This window comes from Centrocercus urophasianus, unplaced genomic scaffold, assembly GCF_019232065.1.
Source record: "Centrocercus urophasianus isolate 14NV4802_14NV808 unplaced genomic scaffold, USGS_Curo_1.0 seq_15, whole genome shotgun sequence".
In the NCBI taxonomy this organism is placed as follows: domain Eukaryota; kingdom Metazoa; phylum Chordata; class Aves; order Galliformes; family Phasianidae; genus Centrocercus; species Centrocercus urophasianus.
The window spans coordinates 23,283,363-23,297,784 of NW_024884697.1; the positions used below are offsets into that span (position 1 = coordinate 23,283,363).

Here is a 14,422-nt window from a genome sequence, read left to right on the forward strand (position 1 = left end):
CTTCCTTCCTTCCTTCCTTCCTTCCTTCCTTCCTTCCTTCCTTCCTTTTTCATTTTTATTTTCTAACATTTTAATGAGATACCAAGCATTTCTTCATAGCATTCAAGAAATGAAAGTATACCTATATACCTGTACTCAAGCAGTTAAGAGAGAAGGAAGACTTGTGCAGATAAATAATTGACAAAAAGAGAGCAAACAGATGCTAGATGTAAATGGTCAGTTCCTGCAATAGTCAGAAGTCACCAGGGGTGTTGTGCAAGAGTCTGTGCTGTTTAATGTATGCAAAATGAGTTTGAGAAGTGCATGAGCAGTCCAGCGACAAAGTTTGCTGAGGAACCAAAAGCCTTCAAGGTGATGAGGACAGACTATGAAGGATGGCAGGAGGATTTTACAAGACAGCATGTCAAGGCAATAAAATGGCAGGTGAAACAGAACAAAGAAGATAAATTTAAAATGATACATGATAGATAGTTCCTGGAAAATATCATCTCTCTGCTCAATAGAAGTCAAAAAACCCCAAAACTTCGACATTATTAGAAAAAGATTAGAGAATAAATCAGGCAAGATCTTTATTTCATATGAATTCATGATTGGTCCAACCCTTGAACTCCCTGCGCAGTTCTGGTTATCTCATAACAAAAAGAATACTTTTAAATGGGAAAAGGTTCAGAGAAAAGTAACAAAGGTAATCAAAAGGCTGACATAAGCAGTCACTGAGTAGATTAAATATGGAAGCACTCACTTAGTGTTTGGGATATGAAAACGACCTACAGGATCCTGAGTGGCAAGGAGATAGTGGATAGGGATTGCCCATTTAATCTCTTCCAATCGAAGAACTGAATTCCATCAAAAGGCAAAAATGAGAATGTGCATTTAAAGGGAAATTCTACTTGTACATGAAAGAGCTAAACAGACAAAACCCAATTTTTCAGCTCAGAAAATACTCAGAACTTTAGAACCAAACATAGCTGGAGGCTTGAAGCAGAAGGTGTTACACACGATGCCCTGCTCCCTAGGTGTTCCTTTGTCACCATGGCTGGAGACAGAGCACTGACCTACATGGAGCCTCAGTTTGAACCCATCTGTCTGTTCTGATGCTAAAAATCATCCCAAGCAGCACACAACCCTAGACACCCTTCTTAAAGCAAAAACGATACTTATGTCTCTCTCTTTAAGAAAAACACAAAAAAGGGCAATCTTTGCATGTAACTCTAAGTACTTTCACAATGATAAGGGCCAATGGTTAATTAATTAATTAACCAATATAATATTTAATATATCCTTTATACTGGAAGCCAGTGATCACTTATGTCCATGAACATCAAAGTAATTCATTTAAATATTATTTTATTACCATGAGTATTAATGTTAAGTCAGAAGACTCTAGGTTAATTTATGGATAATATGGCAAATGAATACTTTAATAATTTGAATTGAAAAACAGTGTGCAGTGGCTTTTAAAAATAATAATTCTGATGCTCAGTTGTGCTGGTCAGCAGGATTGAATTACAAATGTTACTGTGTGAATTGTGAAATATCTTCTGCAAAAATGAGAAACCTTCTTAAAGGAATCACATCTAAGTATCATATTGTTATTTGTTCCCTAGATGTCTGGCAGGTGGAGGCCATTACCCAGCAGAAACAGGCTCAGGGTTAACTTTACTATAATGCCTCAAATGCCTCAGGATATTTGGCAAAACCTTGTGAAGGGCACATATGTAGCTCTCTAAATGCTGTATATCATCTTAATCCATGGAGAATATAATGGATCATCTCTAAAGGGCGCAAGATTCTCTATTCAAATGGAATATTGAAAATATTTGTCAGCAGGAGTTCGTGTTAGTTTGACTGTACAGACTTTGCATCATGCACTATTTCGCATTTTTTCTAGGATCATCAAGATACTCTCTTTACAACAGAAAGCTGTTAAAAGTAGAGATACAGGGATGAAAGCATCATTGACGTAGATTTTGCCATGGATTTCTGCTGGTTGAAAAATGACAAAATGGGAAGGTTTGCAACAATTCACATTCGTATAAATGCACACATATTTTGCATTTAGCTTGAACACTCCAGACTGGCAGTATTGAATTTCTGCTCCACAAAGGCAGAACAGGAGTGGGCACTGAGTAGGACAGCTTTTGCAATGGCTGCCTGCATCCCATCTCTCTTTCTTCCTCCTGGCTTTGCCTGATTTAAAGTTCATACTCATTTATCTGTGACCTCCTTGCACTTGCTTCCAACAAGGCTTGCCATTTGCACTAGTGGGTTTTATTACAATAATATTTATCTAGGAGGAAGGGAATTAGGTCAAAAGAAGTTTGACCAGCTCAAAGGGGAAAACGGCTTCCACTGTGCCGTGGTATAGATGAGTTGAATAACTGAAAGATGCAAAGCTCTGTACTCCCTTGTTCTGTATCCAACCATTTTGCTAATAGGCACCATGGCTTTGAGCCTCAGTTCCTGAAGCAGCAAGGCTTTGCCATTTCGCTGTTTACAAGAGGAGAGCAATGCTGAATGCCTGGCTCTCTTGCTGAATTCTGGGACGCAATTTTCCAAGCGCTGAGTGCAGTTCCAAATAAAAAGCAGATGTGATTAATTTTTCTATACTAATTTCTGTAACATGCATTGTGTTGCTTGGCATGTAGTCTATGAAAGCAGCTATGACACATACTGATTTTTCTCTTTTCAGGGAAATGAGATGTGTGTGTTATAGTTTGGTGGTGGTGTTTGTTTCTAATCATAAGTATTCCTGTGAAATGAATGTGACTGTCAAGTGTTCTCCACTCGGATATGAAAGCCAGCAGACTTCTGCTCTGCACGTGAAAATTTCCCAAACCATTGATCTGCGTGAGCTGAGTCCCTGTTCTTCATCAGACAGAATGGGGTGCACTAAATGAAAAGATAAGGCAGCAGATAAAGGAAATCCCAAAGGAATCTCTTCATCATTCAAAGCATAATGTCATTGTCACAAGATACTGTGGAGGGCAAAGCAACATATAAATTCAAAAACCAATAAGCAGAATTAATGGAAAAGAATTCCTTTATGGACTATTAAAAGACTATTAAGGACTATTAAACACCAGGCACGGGTGCAATTTCCAGCTCAGGAAATCTCTGGGCCACTGAGTACCAGACATAGGAGACTACCGGGAGAAATATTGGTCTGTCCTTTTGCTTTCCTCATTACATCTCCCCTGTATGTCCTGAACTCTTCATTCAAACCCCATACTTCCTTTCTTAGCTGAAAAATCTGGCTAAAAATACTGAGATGTAGTGGGTCTCTAGAAAAAAAAGCTTCCTATTTGTTATTGTCTTGAGTAAAACAAGTGCAGAGAGGCCCTGAGGAGGGTGAGCGGATGTTCTCCATGACAACAAGCACTATCTATGCTAGCAAGTTTTGCTTCTCATGCCCCAAGTTATATTCAGTCCTGAAGCTGCACAGACGTGACAGTGTGTGACCATGCCTTGCCAACTCTTGGCTTCTCAGCTAGCCCTGGCTCATACCCAGACAGACTGAACAGCATTGCAGCCAATGAGGGACTGACTGCATCTCAGGGTGCATGTAAACCCAGGGGAAGACGCTCTTGCCTCCATGAACAACAGGATTGACACCCTACTGTCCCATAGAGATGAGAGGACACCTGCAGGAGATCCTTACCTCAAGCATAGCCCAATGCTACCCCACTGCACCAAGTTTTACTCCTAGAGACAGGAGATCCCTAAGTGATCTGACACTACTGCCAAAATTGCATTTAAAGAGAGTTGTTACTCATAGTAGTTGTAAAGCTGTGTGAAGACTTTTTCCATCCTTTTTCCTGAAGCATAGAACCAACAGTGTTTTGAGTTTGACCTCAGTGATATCAGCTTCAGGTGTATGCATTGCTCTGCTTCCAAACAGGGTTATGCTGAAAACCAGCTTCTGCATTCATCAGAGGTATCAGCCTCTTGTTCATTGTTAAGACCAAACTGAATGTGAACTTTTCAGGATCTTTTAAAACTTTCCCGTATCCCACTCTCCCAGAGCTATCAGAGAGAATTCCCCTTCCTGAAGAACTTTGCTCTTTCCTTCATTGCTCAAAACTCGCTCTCTGAAGTAATATAACATTTCAGGAACAAAAAAAAAAGCTTCACCTTGGAGCTGACCAAAACTATAAGCATAGATTTTATTTCCTTATTTATTTGTGACAAACCATAATTTCCCTGAAATGCTGGCTAGTAATAAATGAGTCTTTTCCAGTTATGAAAGTATACTCTGTAATTTCTCTAACTCAAGGGAGAAAAACTGGTTTGCATCAGCTGTAAATCTGATTCCACAGCTACACTAGTGTGACTGTGTGCTGTTTTTTTAATCAAATAACCACTGTGAAATACCTGATTCACTTTGCACCCAACAGCTGTACTTTCAGCCTCTGTTCCCAGTCACACTCTGAAAACAAGCACAATAAGAAAGGTCGAAACAGCTGCAACTTCTCAACAGAAAAAAAAGGAGGGAGAAAAAAAGCTTGTTGTCAGGCTCCAGCTTAGGAAGGAAGTAAAACCATTTTTCTTGTCCGTCTCATGCGTGTCAGCTGTCTTAGAAAAATTATTACTGCTCTGTGTTGTAACAGAAACTCCACAATATTTAGTAAACTACAAACTCCAATCTACTCACGGCCAAATAAAAATTTAACATTTCTGATGCAGCCAAAACATGCTCAGTATGTCAATGGGCTGCAATTATGCTCCAGGAGAGCTTTGGAATTCACCTTCTGGCCCTAATAATCTTCCTTAAAAGAGCTCATGAATCTTTGAGTTTGGACCATCTAGATTAGATTTAGATTTTGGCTGAAAAAATATATGTTTAGTAAAGGAGGCTGCATTTACTGTCCAGTATTAGTGTATGGTGCTTTCCAGAGCTGTTAAAGAGCATAATTCTTTTTAATCTAAATAAAAGCACAAGCAGCAAATAACAGGTGACTGTTTGCTGACTGGGTGAAGCATAGCAGCTTTTGCAATCTCATTATTTTTGGTTCCTCTGATGCTTTTTTAGAGTAGCAAAATACAGGCTATTCTCTGAAAAACGCTGGGTCATTAGCACAGCCATAACCTTCAGTTGAATCACAACAACATGATCTGGCTCTAAATACATCAGAAATCTAGAATCAGCTAGCCATCATCTACGGAAGGAAAAACTGTTCTCAGAAACTATTTATTAAACCTTCTCCTGACTTTTGCAGAGATGTTGTGCTTTAAGTACATGGTAAACAGAGAAAAAAAAATGGAAGTGGAAACAGGCTCAGAGATAAGGCATTGGTAGAAAGGCAAAAAGTAACGGGTAGAAGGAAGCACAAAAGAAGATAGAAAGAGAAAGAAAAATCAAAGAAATCAAAGAAAGAAAAGGAGGATCAAATGGTTGACTACTGATCAAGTGTAAGCAGGTGAATGTGAAAGGATTTTTTCTTGAGTTGAGAATCAGTAGTTTGCTACTGCACCAATGGATGCAGTTGCCAGAGACAGAGCTACTGTGCAACTCTTAATCTCGTGGATAACTCCTAGTGCTGAAATTATGCCACAAACTAAATTGCCTGAACATAGACTTGAAATTTAGTACTTCAAAGAGGAGCTGCATTCATTAGAATAAATCCATATTTGAATATATATATTTTCTTTTCCTTTTAGATAATTTCTATGTAAACATATTATGAAGATATTAATACAATATAACCTGTTATAAAACAGGTGCCCTGACAGAACCATGCAACTCATTTTCTCTGAAAGCAAATCTCCCTCTGAACAGGTGTGGTCAACTCTGAATAGCTGCAAGTTACAAGTAAATTGTACGAGAAAATCCAACATTTTCCTGTATGAAGAGCTAAAAATGTTAGTGCAAAAGGTATGATGCACTTGCAAAAGGTAGGTGTGCAATAAGGGAAACAACGGATGATTCCTTGCAACACATTACAGAAGGTTTGTAAACGAAACAAAAAATGAACAGTTAAATTTCTTTGCTAAAATGTATGGGGAAGTGACTGGGGATATTGTTTTGATGAATTAAGTTACTGTTAGATTATCCTGACTTTTTAAATCCATTTTACTTCAGTAGTGTTAGTTTAATATCTCAGTATTTAATGATTTCCATCTCATTGCAGTTAATAGCAACATTTCCATAGAAACACTGAAAATCTGCTTTTGTTGGGCATTTGCTGATGAACATGTACTTCCTAGCACTTCCTAGATATCTATAAGTATTAAAAAAATGAAAGACTTAATGGAAGTGAACATTACATTCTGCAAAAAACACATCTTCTGCATCCTAGCGACCTACTATTCCTTTCAAGAGCATTTAAAAGAAGTGAAAAACACAAAGGATTTTATTTGGAGATGGTGTCATTAAAGCTAGTTAGTATGCATATTCTGCTGGTGGTCACACCAAACTCTCATAGAAAGAGCTCCTTCTTATTACAGTATAAGACCAATGATAACTTCCCTCCGTAACTCAAGCCAATCTAGTTCAATGCTGAGAATATTTCTCTAATTGCAATGTACAGTTTACACAGTAGCTTTTCTTTTGATCTGTAGCTGAACCTGGAATGGGAAATATATCCTGGAAATATGTTAATTGTTCCATGAACTGGGTAAACGTCTGAAATGTGTGGTTCAGGGCTTGAATGAATAATTTAAGGAATCTTGCAAATAAAAATAATGCTGGCTTGTGCTTTCCACCAAAGCTCCCTAAGAGCTTTGTGACAGCCAAAAACAAATGCAGTGAGTAAGATACTGATTGTTACCAACTGTATTTTTCAGATAGGGAAATGGCTTTGGAAAGGTTAAACAAATTGCTCATGTTCGCTGTGTGAACCAGTATCTATGTTTAAGAGCAGAGCGTAGGTTGCTCCTGTGCTTAGCATGTAGCTCTTAGCATTTGCCTTTCTTGCCTTAAGACTTCCTGCAGCTTACAGATAACGAAGCTGTCAAAGGAAGTTCAGGCAAAAATGGCAGGGTTGTCACTGAATATTTTGTTAAATTCCTATCTGTTAGAGGGAAAGGAGAAATGTAATTTGCTCTGATTTTCTCCTGTTTTCCACCTATCCTTCGTGGAAAATTACTTTGACCTCCTGCTTTGCAGGAGCACAACAGACTGTTGTGGGATAGGTTCTGCATCCAGTCTGTGCAGAAGGCAGTAGTAGGGGCTTTCCTTTGACAGAAATAGGTGCCAACTGTGGGTTAATAAATACTGGAGACAGTATGCACACCTGCCTACGGGGTGTATTAAGAACAGAGAATGAAGGGAAGGGAGAGAAGAAAGAGAAAGCATGTTATTTAGACTATCTGATGACTTACACCCTACAAAGATTGTTATAAAAAGATGCAGTGCCCAACCGTCTTCTGATGGAAGATTGTCAGAATAAGAAAGCTGGAAGGGCACAGCAGCTCATGATGGCCTTCTTATTCAGAGTAATTTAACAACGGTTGATGGATAACACTCCTATCTTTTATGACTCATCAGCCCACGGAATAAGGATATTCAGACTGCCAACAGTTCAGGACAAGTAATACTGTCCAAGTGAAAAGGACGCAGGCACTTGGATACAAGAGGGATCCAGACATACACACCCAGGCTGGGCCCTCTGGCAGCTCTAGAAGTCAAGTTCTCCCAGGTGGTCATTGCAGGCTAGCAGTGCTTGAAGTGAGATGGGTAGATAGAGGCAGTCCTTGTAGCTTTCAAAGTATTTTTTCCTCTTATGCGTGACTGATAAACTTCAAAAAGACTTTTGGCCCTACGGGTTAGATTTATTTCATTATTCACCTACAAAGAAGGCATACAGGCTAGTCTGCCTACCTAGATCAGTTATGCACTCAGTGGCGGGAGACAGACTTCAGGAGCATAATTTACCACTTATTATGGAAAACATCTTTTAGGGTAGGAAGAAATGCTGTCCAAAAGAACAGTGTGAAGAAAATGTCTTGTAAAATCTAAGATGCGATCAGAGATACTTGTAAGCGTGTAGGGGAAGAAGTTAATCTCAATTCTTCAACTGTGAGTCATAATCTCGTATGGGTACAATAGCAAGTAATTTGGTGCCATAAAAGTGGATCAGTATCTAGAAACAACTAACGCTCCTGTTTCTGCACAATAAACTGTCTGAGCATTTTACTTTAAGTTAGGTTTAATCTGATCTTCTAGGTTAAATGACAACATGAAGCACATGTCTGAAACAGTTTGAAGAACCAGTCATTCTTTTAGACCTTTCTACCCCGAGTTGGGGTTGAAGTATATTCAGTATGTATGTAGGACAGAAAGTGCAATTTACTTTCCTTTGAAAGAAATCTAGTTTGTATGGACCAAAAAAGATCTCTGAGCTTAACCAGATGGACTGTGCTGGAATTTGATCCAGAACCATTGCTCCAAACCACAAATCCCATGTGAACATTTAAAATGCTGAATGCTGCATTAGATGCTTTGTTTATGTTCCAGAGGCTCTATTTTGCTCAACAATTTGAATTTTCGAATGCCCTGTTAAACTGGATAATATAATACTGGTCCTCACTTTTCACTGTTCTGCAAAACTCCAGAGCATTTTTTTAGTGTGAAGATAATATTTACCTGCATGAAGCGTCCCTCCGAAGTTCCCAGATTGGCAATGGTAAGATTCCCTTTGGTGAAGACAGATATCGAAGTTAAGAGGATGTTGTTGAACTGGCCCATGAACAAGTCAACCCTCTGCAAAGGAGTCGTAACTTCTAAGCGGTATTCATCATCTTGTGCTCTGCAGTATGAAGCATTTCTTGAAAAAGCCTGTTAGAAAATGAAGCACAGATGATTGCTGTCTTTATGAGTAAGAATAGATCTTTGTCAGAGTGAAGTCATTTAGCACAAATGCATTTGACCAAAAGTATTTTAAAACATTTCAAACTTAATTGCTTCATCAGTCATGGTGTTCCTTGAAGAAGGCAATGACTTCTTAACATTATGGGAATGTTTCTTTTAACTTCTTCATTCTGTCTGTTAGGAAGAAGACCATAGGATCCTTATTTAACCAGATGATATGTGTATAAGAACGCATATCAAAGTATCCTTTCTCGCAGTGAATTCCATAATGCTTCTTCAGCAAGGCTTTCAGAATTCTTTGATTGCAGAGCTTGACCAATAACACACATGTTTCTAAAACACTGATTCCTAGAATACGATTCTTTAAAAAACTTTGCTTTTTTTCCCCACTTTTTTTCTGCATTAAAGTAAGATTTTCCAACATTTTTCTGTTCTCTATTTCCCCACATTTGTTTCAGTAACAAGGCCGAAAAGAAAAAGATGAAGAAGAACGAGATAGAGCAGGAAAAATGTGTTTCTGATTGTGTATTTTAATGAAGCTGAGGTTGAAGCCAGATTTTTATAATTACTTAAGCTGTTATATTGATCATCTATTGCTTATGCATTATTTTGTCCAATCTCTGTATGTCTTGAGTGAACTATAATAGTTGCTGTATTTGTGGGATCTTCTTTTTTGGTTTGGCAACAGAGAATACATGTTTTTAATTTTCATTTGAAAAATTCTTGAGGAGTACACTTAAGGAATCTCTAGAGAAGAATAACCTGCTGTTCTGATAATTCAATAGTAATCTATTAACTGAAAATTCCATTACTATTGATACTATATCATCTGTTTTGGTGAATTTGTACAAATAATAACCGGGAACCCCCTAAAGGATCTCTAACCAGTTTAAATTGGGAAGTCATCTAGTGTCTTCCCACTGTAGCATACTTTATGAATAAACATGTAGGAAGATTATAAAGGAGCTTATGACGATTCCCTCTGTCAAAATCAATTCAGAGCTAGGTTTTTCCTGATTTTTTATTGATTTGTAGTTACAAACATGCTTTTAAAATCCTTTTAAAAGCCTGAATTTAGCCTTTTAAAGACAGATTCTTTCCACTAAACTAAAAAGATTTGGATGTTGTACTTTAAGAACAAGTAGGAGTAAAATTTTATTTTTTATTTTCTTGGATGATTTTCCTTCTACTGTTTATAATCAAAGTATTATGAAAAAGAACACAATTAACCCTAAATTTCTTGTTGGTTATACACTGGTGAATTCTGGGAAAAAAAAAAAAAAAAAGCAGCAATGCATTGAAAATGCTACTAGCAAACAGTTCAATGTAATGATTCAGTCCTTTGCCATGAAATTGTTGTATTTCTGAACTGTGTCCAGCAATAGCAGTGGCAAATGAAGTTTCCTGTGATTCCTGGAGGTTCCTTTCAGCAATAGAGCCAGCTTTCCTCCAGGTGTCCTGCCATTTCTCTCTGTTATTTATGTAAAACGCTGCATAAGACCAAACAAGCACAACTGAGATCTCTACACACAATCTAATGATACAGAAAGGGGGCATTCAGATTAGACTTGATATAGCAATCACTTCAGTTTGGTTATCCATGTGCTAGAATGTTTTCTCTATATGTTTTGATATTAATCAATGTATGTTAGGAAATCAGCTAATACTTCGTATTTAAGCACACTGAACATTCACTGAATACATATTTTTAACCCAGTATTTGACATGGTTAAATCATCAACAATAGACAAATTTAACTTTTCTTTGTTTTGGACACCAAACAAACTAAAGGCTTTGTTCTTTTGCACTGATATCCTATCCAGTTGAAAAATAATTCTGAAACATCTGTGCAAAAATTACTCATACAACGCGTATGAGTAGTTCAAGTGCAGAAAGATGTGCACTTTTCATGCTTTCTGAAATGATGCAGGTTTCTGAGTGTACCCTCCCCCACCTTGGGACATCTGCTCTTGGCTTTAATTCCTTTCCTTCCACGAACAAAAAACAACTTTGGGGACAATGTTTCTGCGCTAACCTTAAGAAAGCACTTCCTCCTTTTTGCGCATCTCACCATGATTGGAACATCCTGACGCTCCTTGTGAAGCTCTGTTCAAGCTCATTTTAACAAGTGGCTAGATTATTCTACTTGCCTTGACACCTTCCCTAGCCTCCCTGAAGTCAGTTCAGCCACAAAGTCATTTCAGCCTTCCTCAGAGATGTTGTAATTTTGGGTATCTGCCCAAGAACCTTCAGACTGTTCCACATATGGCTCTCTTACAAAACCCGGTGCTTCATGGACCAACAGTGTAAGACAAGCTGTTCAGAAAATACAAATGCTTTGATCCTTGAGTAGAAATAGAGAGATTAAAAGGCTACTTAGAAAATCATAGAAAGATTGATAACACAGAAAACTTCAGCAAAGAAGCTGCTTTAAATTAACTCTTTGAAGATTGAATCTCTCTCTCTCCCTCTGTTTCTCAGTACACATAAGTATCCTCTTGGCTGTCAATGTGGAAAAATAACTGATGTCAGATGATGCACTCGGGATGTTATGCCAAGTTCCAGTGACAAATCACACAAATATTGAAATGGACAATTAGAGCACGGGTAAGTGTTTGGGGTGGGCTATATTGCCTCTCCTGTGTTATGAGAAGTGCCAATTGCACATGATTCATAGCGAGGGCTTTGTGAAGCTACTGTAGGTGAGCCACTGGAATGCAACAAGGTACAGGCAAGTCCTGTCTTTTGTCCACATCCAGAAGGGTAGGACATAACATATGCTATCTTACTTGTTCATAGGAGGAGTTTTGATGTTTCAGGATTTATCTTGATCTCAGTCCAGGGAAGACAAACACATCAAAGAAGTCTCCAGAAATCTTTGAGCTGGCCTATCAAAATCAGTTGCTGCTTGGCAGTTAACTGATGATTTACACCATTATCAGAATTAAAAATAATATTTTGGACACAGCTGCATGTGTGAAACAAACTGCAAAGCATGGAGAAAATCTTGAAACTGTTAAAGAAAGTCAGTGTCAGTGCCTTGTATGTAGTCTAAAAAGGTAGACTCAGGGACAAAAAGTCTCAAAAGGTTTGACCAGGGACTTTTTTGTGAGCTCTTCTGACATTTGCAGTAGTGTTATTTGGAGAAACAGTTCCGTAAGCATTTCTCCCGGCTGGTCTTTCTAGAGCTGGCCAAAACCTCTCTTCTTATTTAAGTGCAGTGCTCAATTAGATAGTGTTATTATGTCTTGATCTGATGCTTAATGTCTTGAATAAAATGGAAATTAATGACTTAATCACTGCAGAACATCTCATAATGTCTTGCAAGCAATTTGGAGGACATCATTAAAATTTAAATTTAATTTGACAAATTGGAGAAATGAACTGAAAGTAACGAGATTTACTAGTGTAAAATACTACATTTATGAAGGAGAATTCAAGTACATTGGAAATAGGTGGGAGTCTTGTTTCCTAGTGGTTAGTTTATATGACTTTTCACTCATTGTCTCTCAAGAATCAAATTACTAATATCAGCTTTAGTTTCATGCTGTAGGTCCTGAGAGTCTCCAGGAAGAGAAATGGACACTCAGAAGTGCCTACAGAATTTCTCTGTTGAGCATTTCTATGGTCTACCATGGACCATGGAGAAAGGAGCTACTGCCAGACAGCTAGAGCCTGATGTACACAAATGGCAAAATCCATTTTCAATGAATAGCTGCTGTAAAGAAAATGAATGGATGATTCTACATAGCAAATTGATTCCCAATCCAATTTAAAGTCGAAACAGTGTGTGAAGACATTTAGGAAATCACCGGAATAGTTTCTTATCTCTTCTGCTGTGGAGGTCAGCGAATCAAGATGAGTAAACTGCAGTTTTCAGGAGTGTATTCTCTTATATACAAATACATAATTGTGAAGAACTTACATGCATAACAGGGTGAACAGCAACAGTAATTGACAAGAAGACAAAAGAACCTCTTCAGATTTTCCTATCTCAATTTTCTTGAGTTTTCTCACCAACAAAGTTTTGCTGTTTTGCAGTGCATCTGGGTAGCGTACAATATCTCTCTCCAGATGAGAAACACATTTTATCACTCTATCCTTCCATATGAAAGACAAGAAGTAAAATTCTGGCTCCAGTAACATTGGTGAAGCCAAGATATTGTCTGAAAAAGACGAGTGACTTGATCAGCATCATGCTAGCGGTCTACTAGAAGATTTGGAACTTGTACCATCTCTTTTCCATCCCCAAATTAAAAAATATGAGGTACATTATGAACCTGTCCTGTCTAATGTTCTTATCTTTGAAAGGAATTCTTGGATTTCATAAACCTCATAAATCTTCCCAGCTCACATACCTGTCTCTTCAATTGTGAACTTAGGGAAGATCCTTGTTCTTATAATTCCTTGACAAAAATGAAGTAGGAGAAAAATAACGAGGACAACCTTTCTGGCCTCCAGCACATTTAGAGGCCCTGTTCACTCTGCGCCTTTTTCTCTCAGTTCCCTTGGGAAAGGGACAATCTCCCCTCTCCTTTTCCAGGTGGTTTCACACCATAGTTGGTTGGATGGATTAAAGCGCAAGGAAGAAGATTAGATATATATATGTAGCTTTCTACGCTGGTCCCATGGAGGAGTATTTTTTCCTCTGCAATTTGCAAGAACAAAAATTTGTGAAATTGACCAAATTTCACTACTAGCAATTCTAAAAAGGAACACTCACATTTGTTTTTCTCCCTTAGTGCAACTGTCTCAATTCTTTGATTATAAGCATAATCAGTGACCATACAAGGAAAAATTATGGACATTCATTTTTTGTAAGTAACTGAACAGAGAAGAATCTCTTGTGAACAAACTTCAGTGCAGTACAGTGAAACCAGTCAGAATGCAGGAATATGAGAAACAGAAATTCTTTGGATGCAGCATTTTGGCTTTTGCCAGCAAAATCGACTGCAATTCTATAGTTGGAATTGTCACCTGTTGGATCAACACAGCAGCAGTGTGAATTCCCAAAACTTGCTGCTGCATTTCCAAGAAGTAGCTATGTGTATCTAAACAGGGATGTCCATATAGCCATGCTAGTTGTATGTACTGTTTAAAAGCAGGCTGAATATACAGTGACAATATTCCTCATTGGCACCAAGATTACCAAGATCATATTCTCTCATTTCCTTTGTTAGATATTATCAGTGATGAGCTTTGGTCTTTCATATTGAACTATTGCACATATTTATATCAATGGGCTCAGTATATATATCCTTGGAAAGAAGTATTCCAAATGGATAAGTCAGCTTTTATTTGCAGTGGGGACTGAATGGAAACCATACTGGAACAGTCTGCTGTGCACAGCCCACCTGCTGCTCTCACAGCCCAGAAAGACATATAATGTCCACGTTAATGAGGCAATGATAGGTAGTAGGTAGCTTACTAGATACATATGCTCATCTTCAAGCACTATTCATTCTATCAATCAGCTACCTAATATCCATGCTCTTGGGAAGAATAGAAATCATTCAGAGTTCACATCACAAAAATGTATTTTAAAACACATCATACAAAAAGTGATGTGAATTTTAAAGCATAGTTTTGCAAAGCAGAATTGTTCTTGTG

General features: G+C 37.9%; 1 protein-coding gene across 4 annotated transcripts in view; it reads right to left on the reverse strand.

The window, feature by feature from the left end:
- Positions 1 to 14,422, reverse strand: part of MET (MET proto-oncogene, receptor tyrosine kinase) — an 89,701-nt gene that overhangs the window by 46,793 nt on the left and 28,486 nt on the right. For all 4 annotated transcript variants that reach the window (XM_042815566.1, XM_042815563.1, XM_042815564.1 and 1 more), the window contains exon 3: positions 8,588 to 8,779. In XM_042815566.1, coding sequence (XP_042671500.1) covers positions 8,588 to 8,779 — 192 coding nt within the window. The remainder of the gene's footprint in view (positions 1 to 8,587; positions 8,780 to 14,422) is intronic.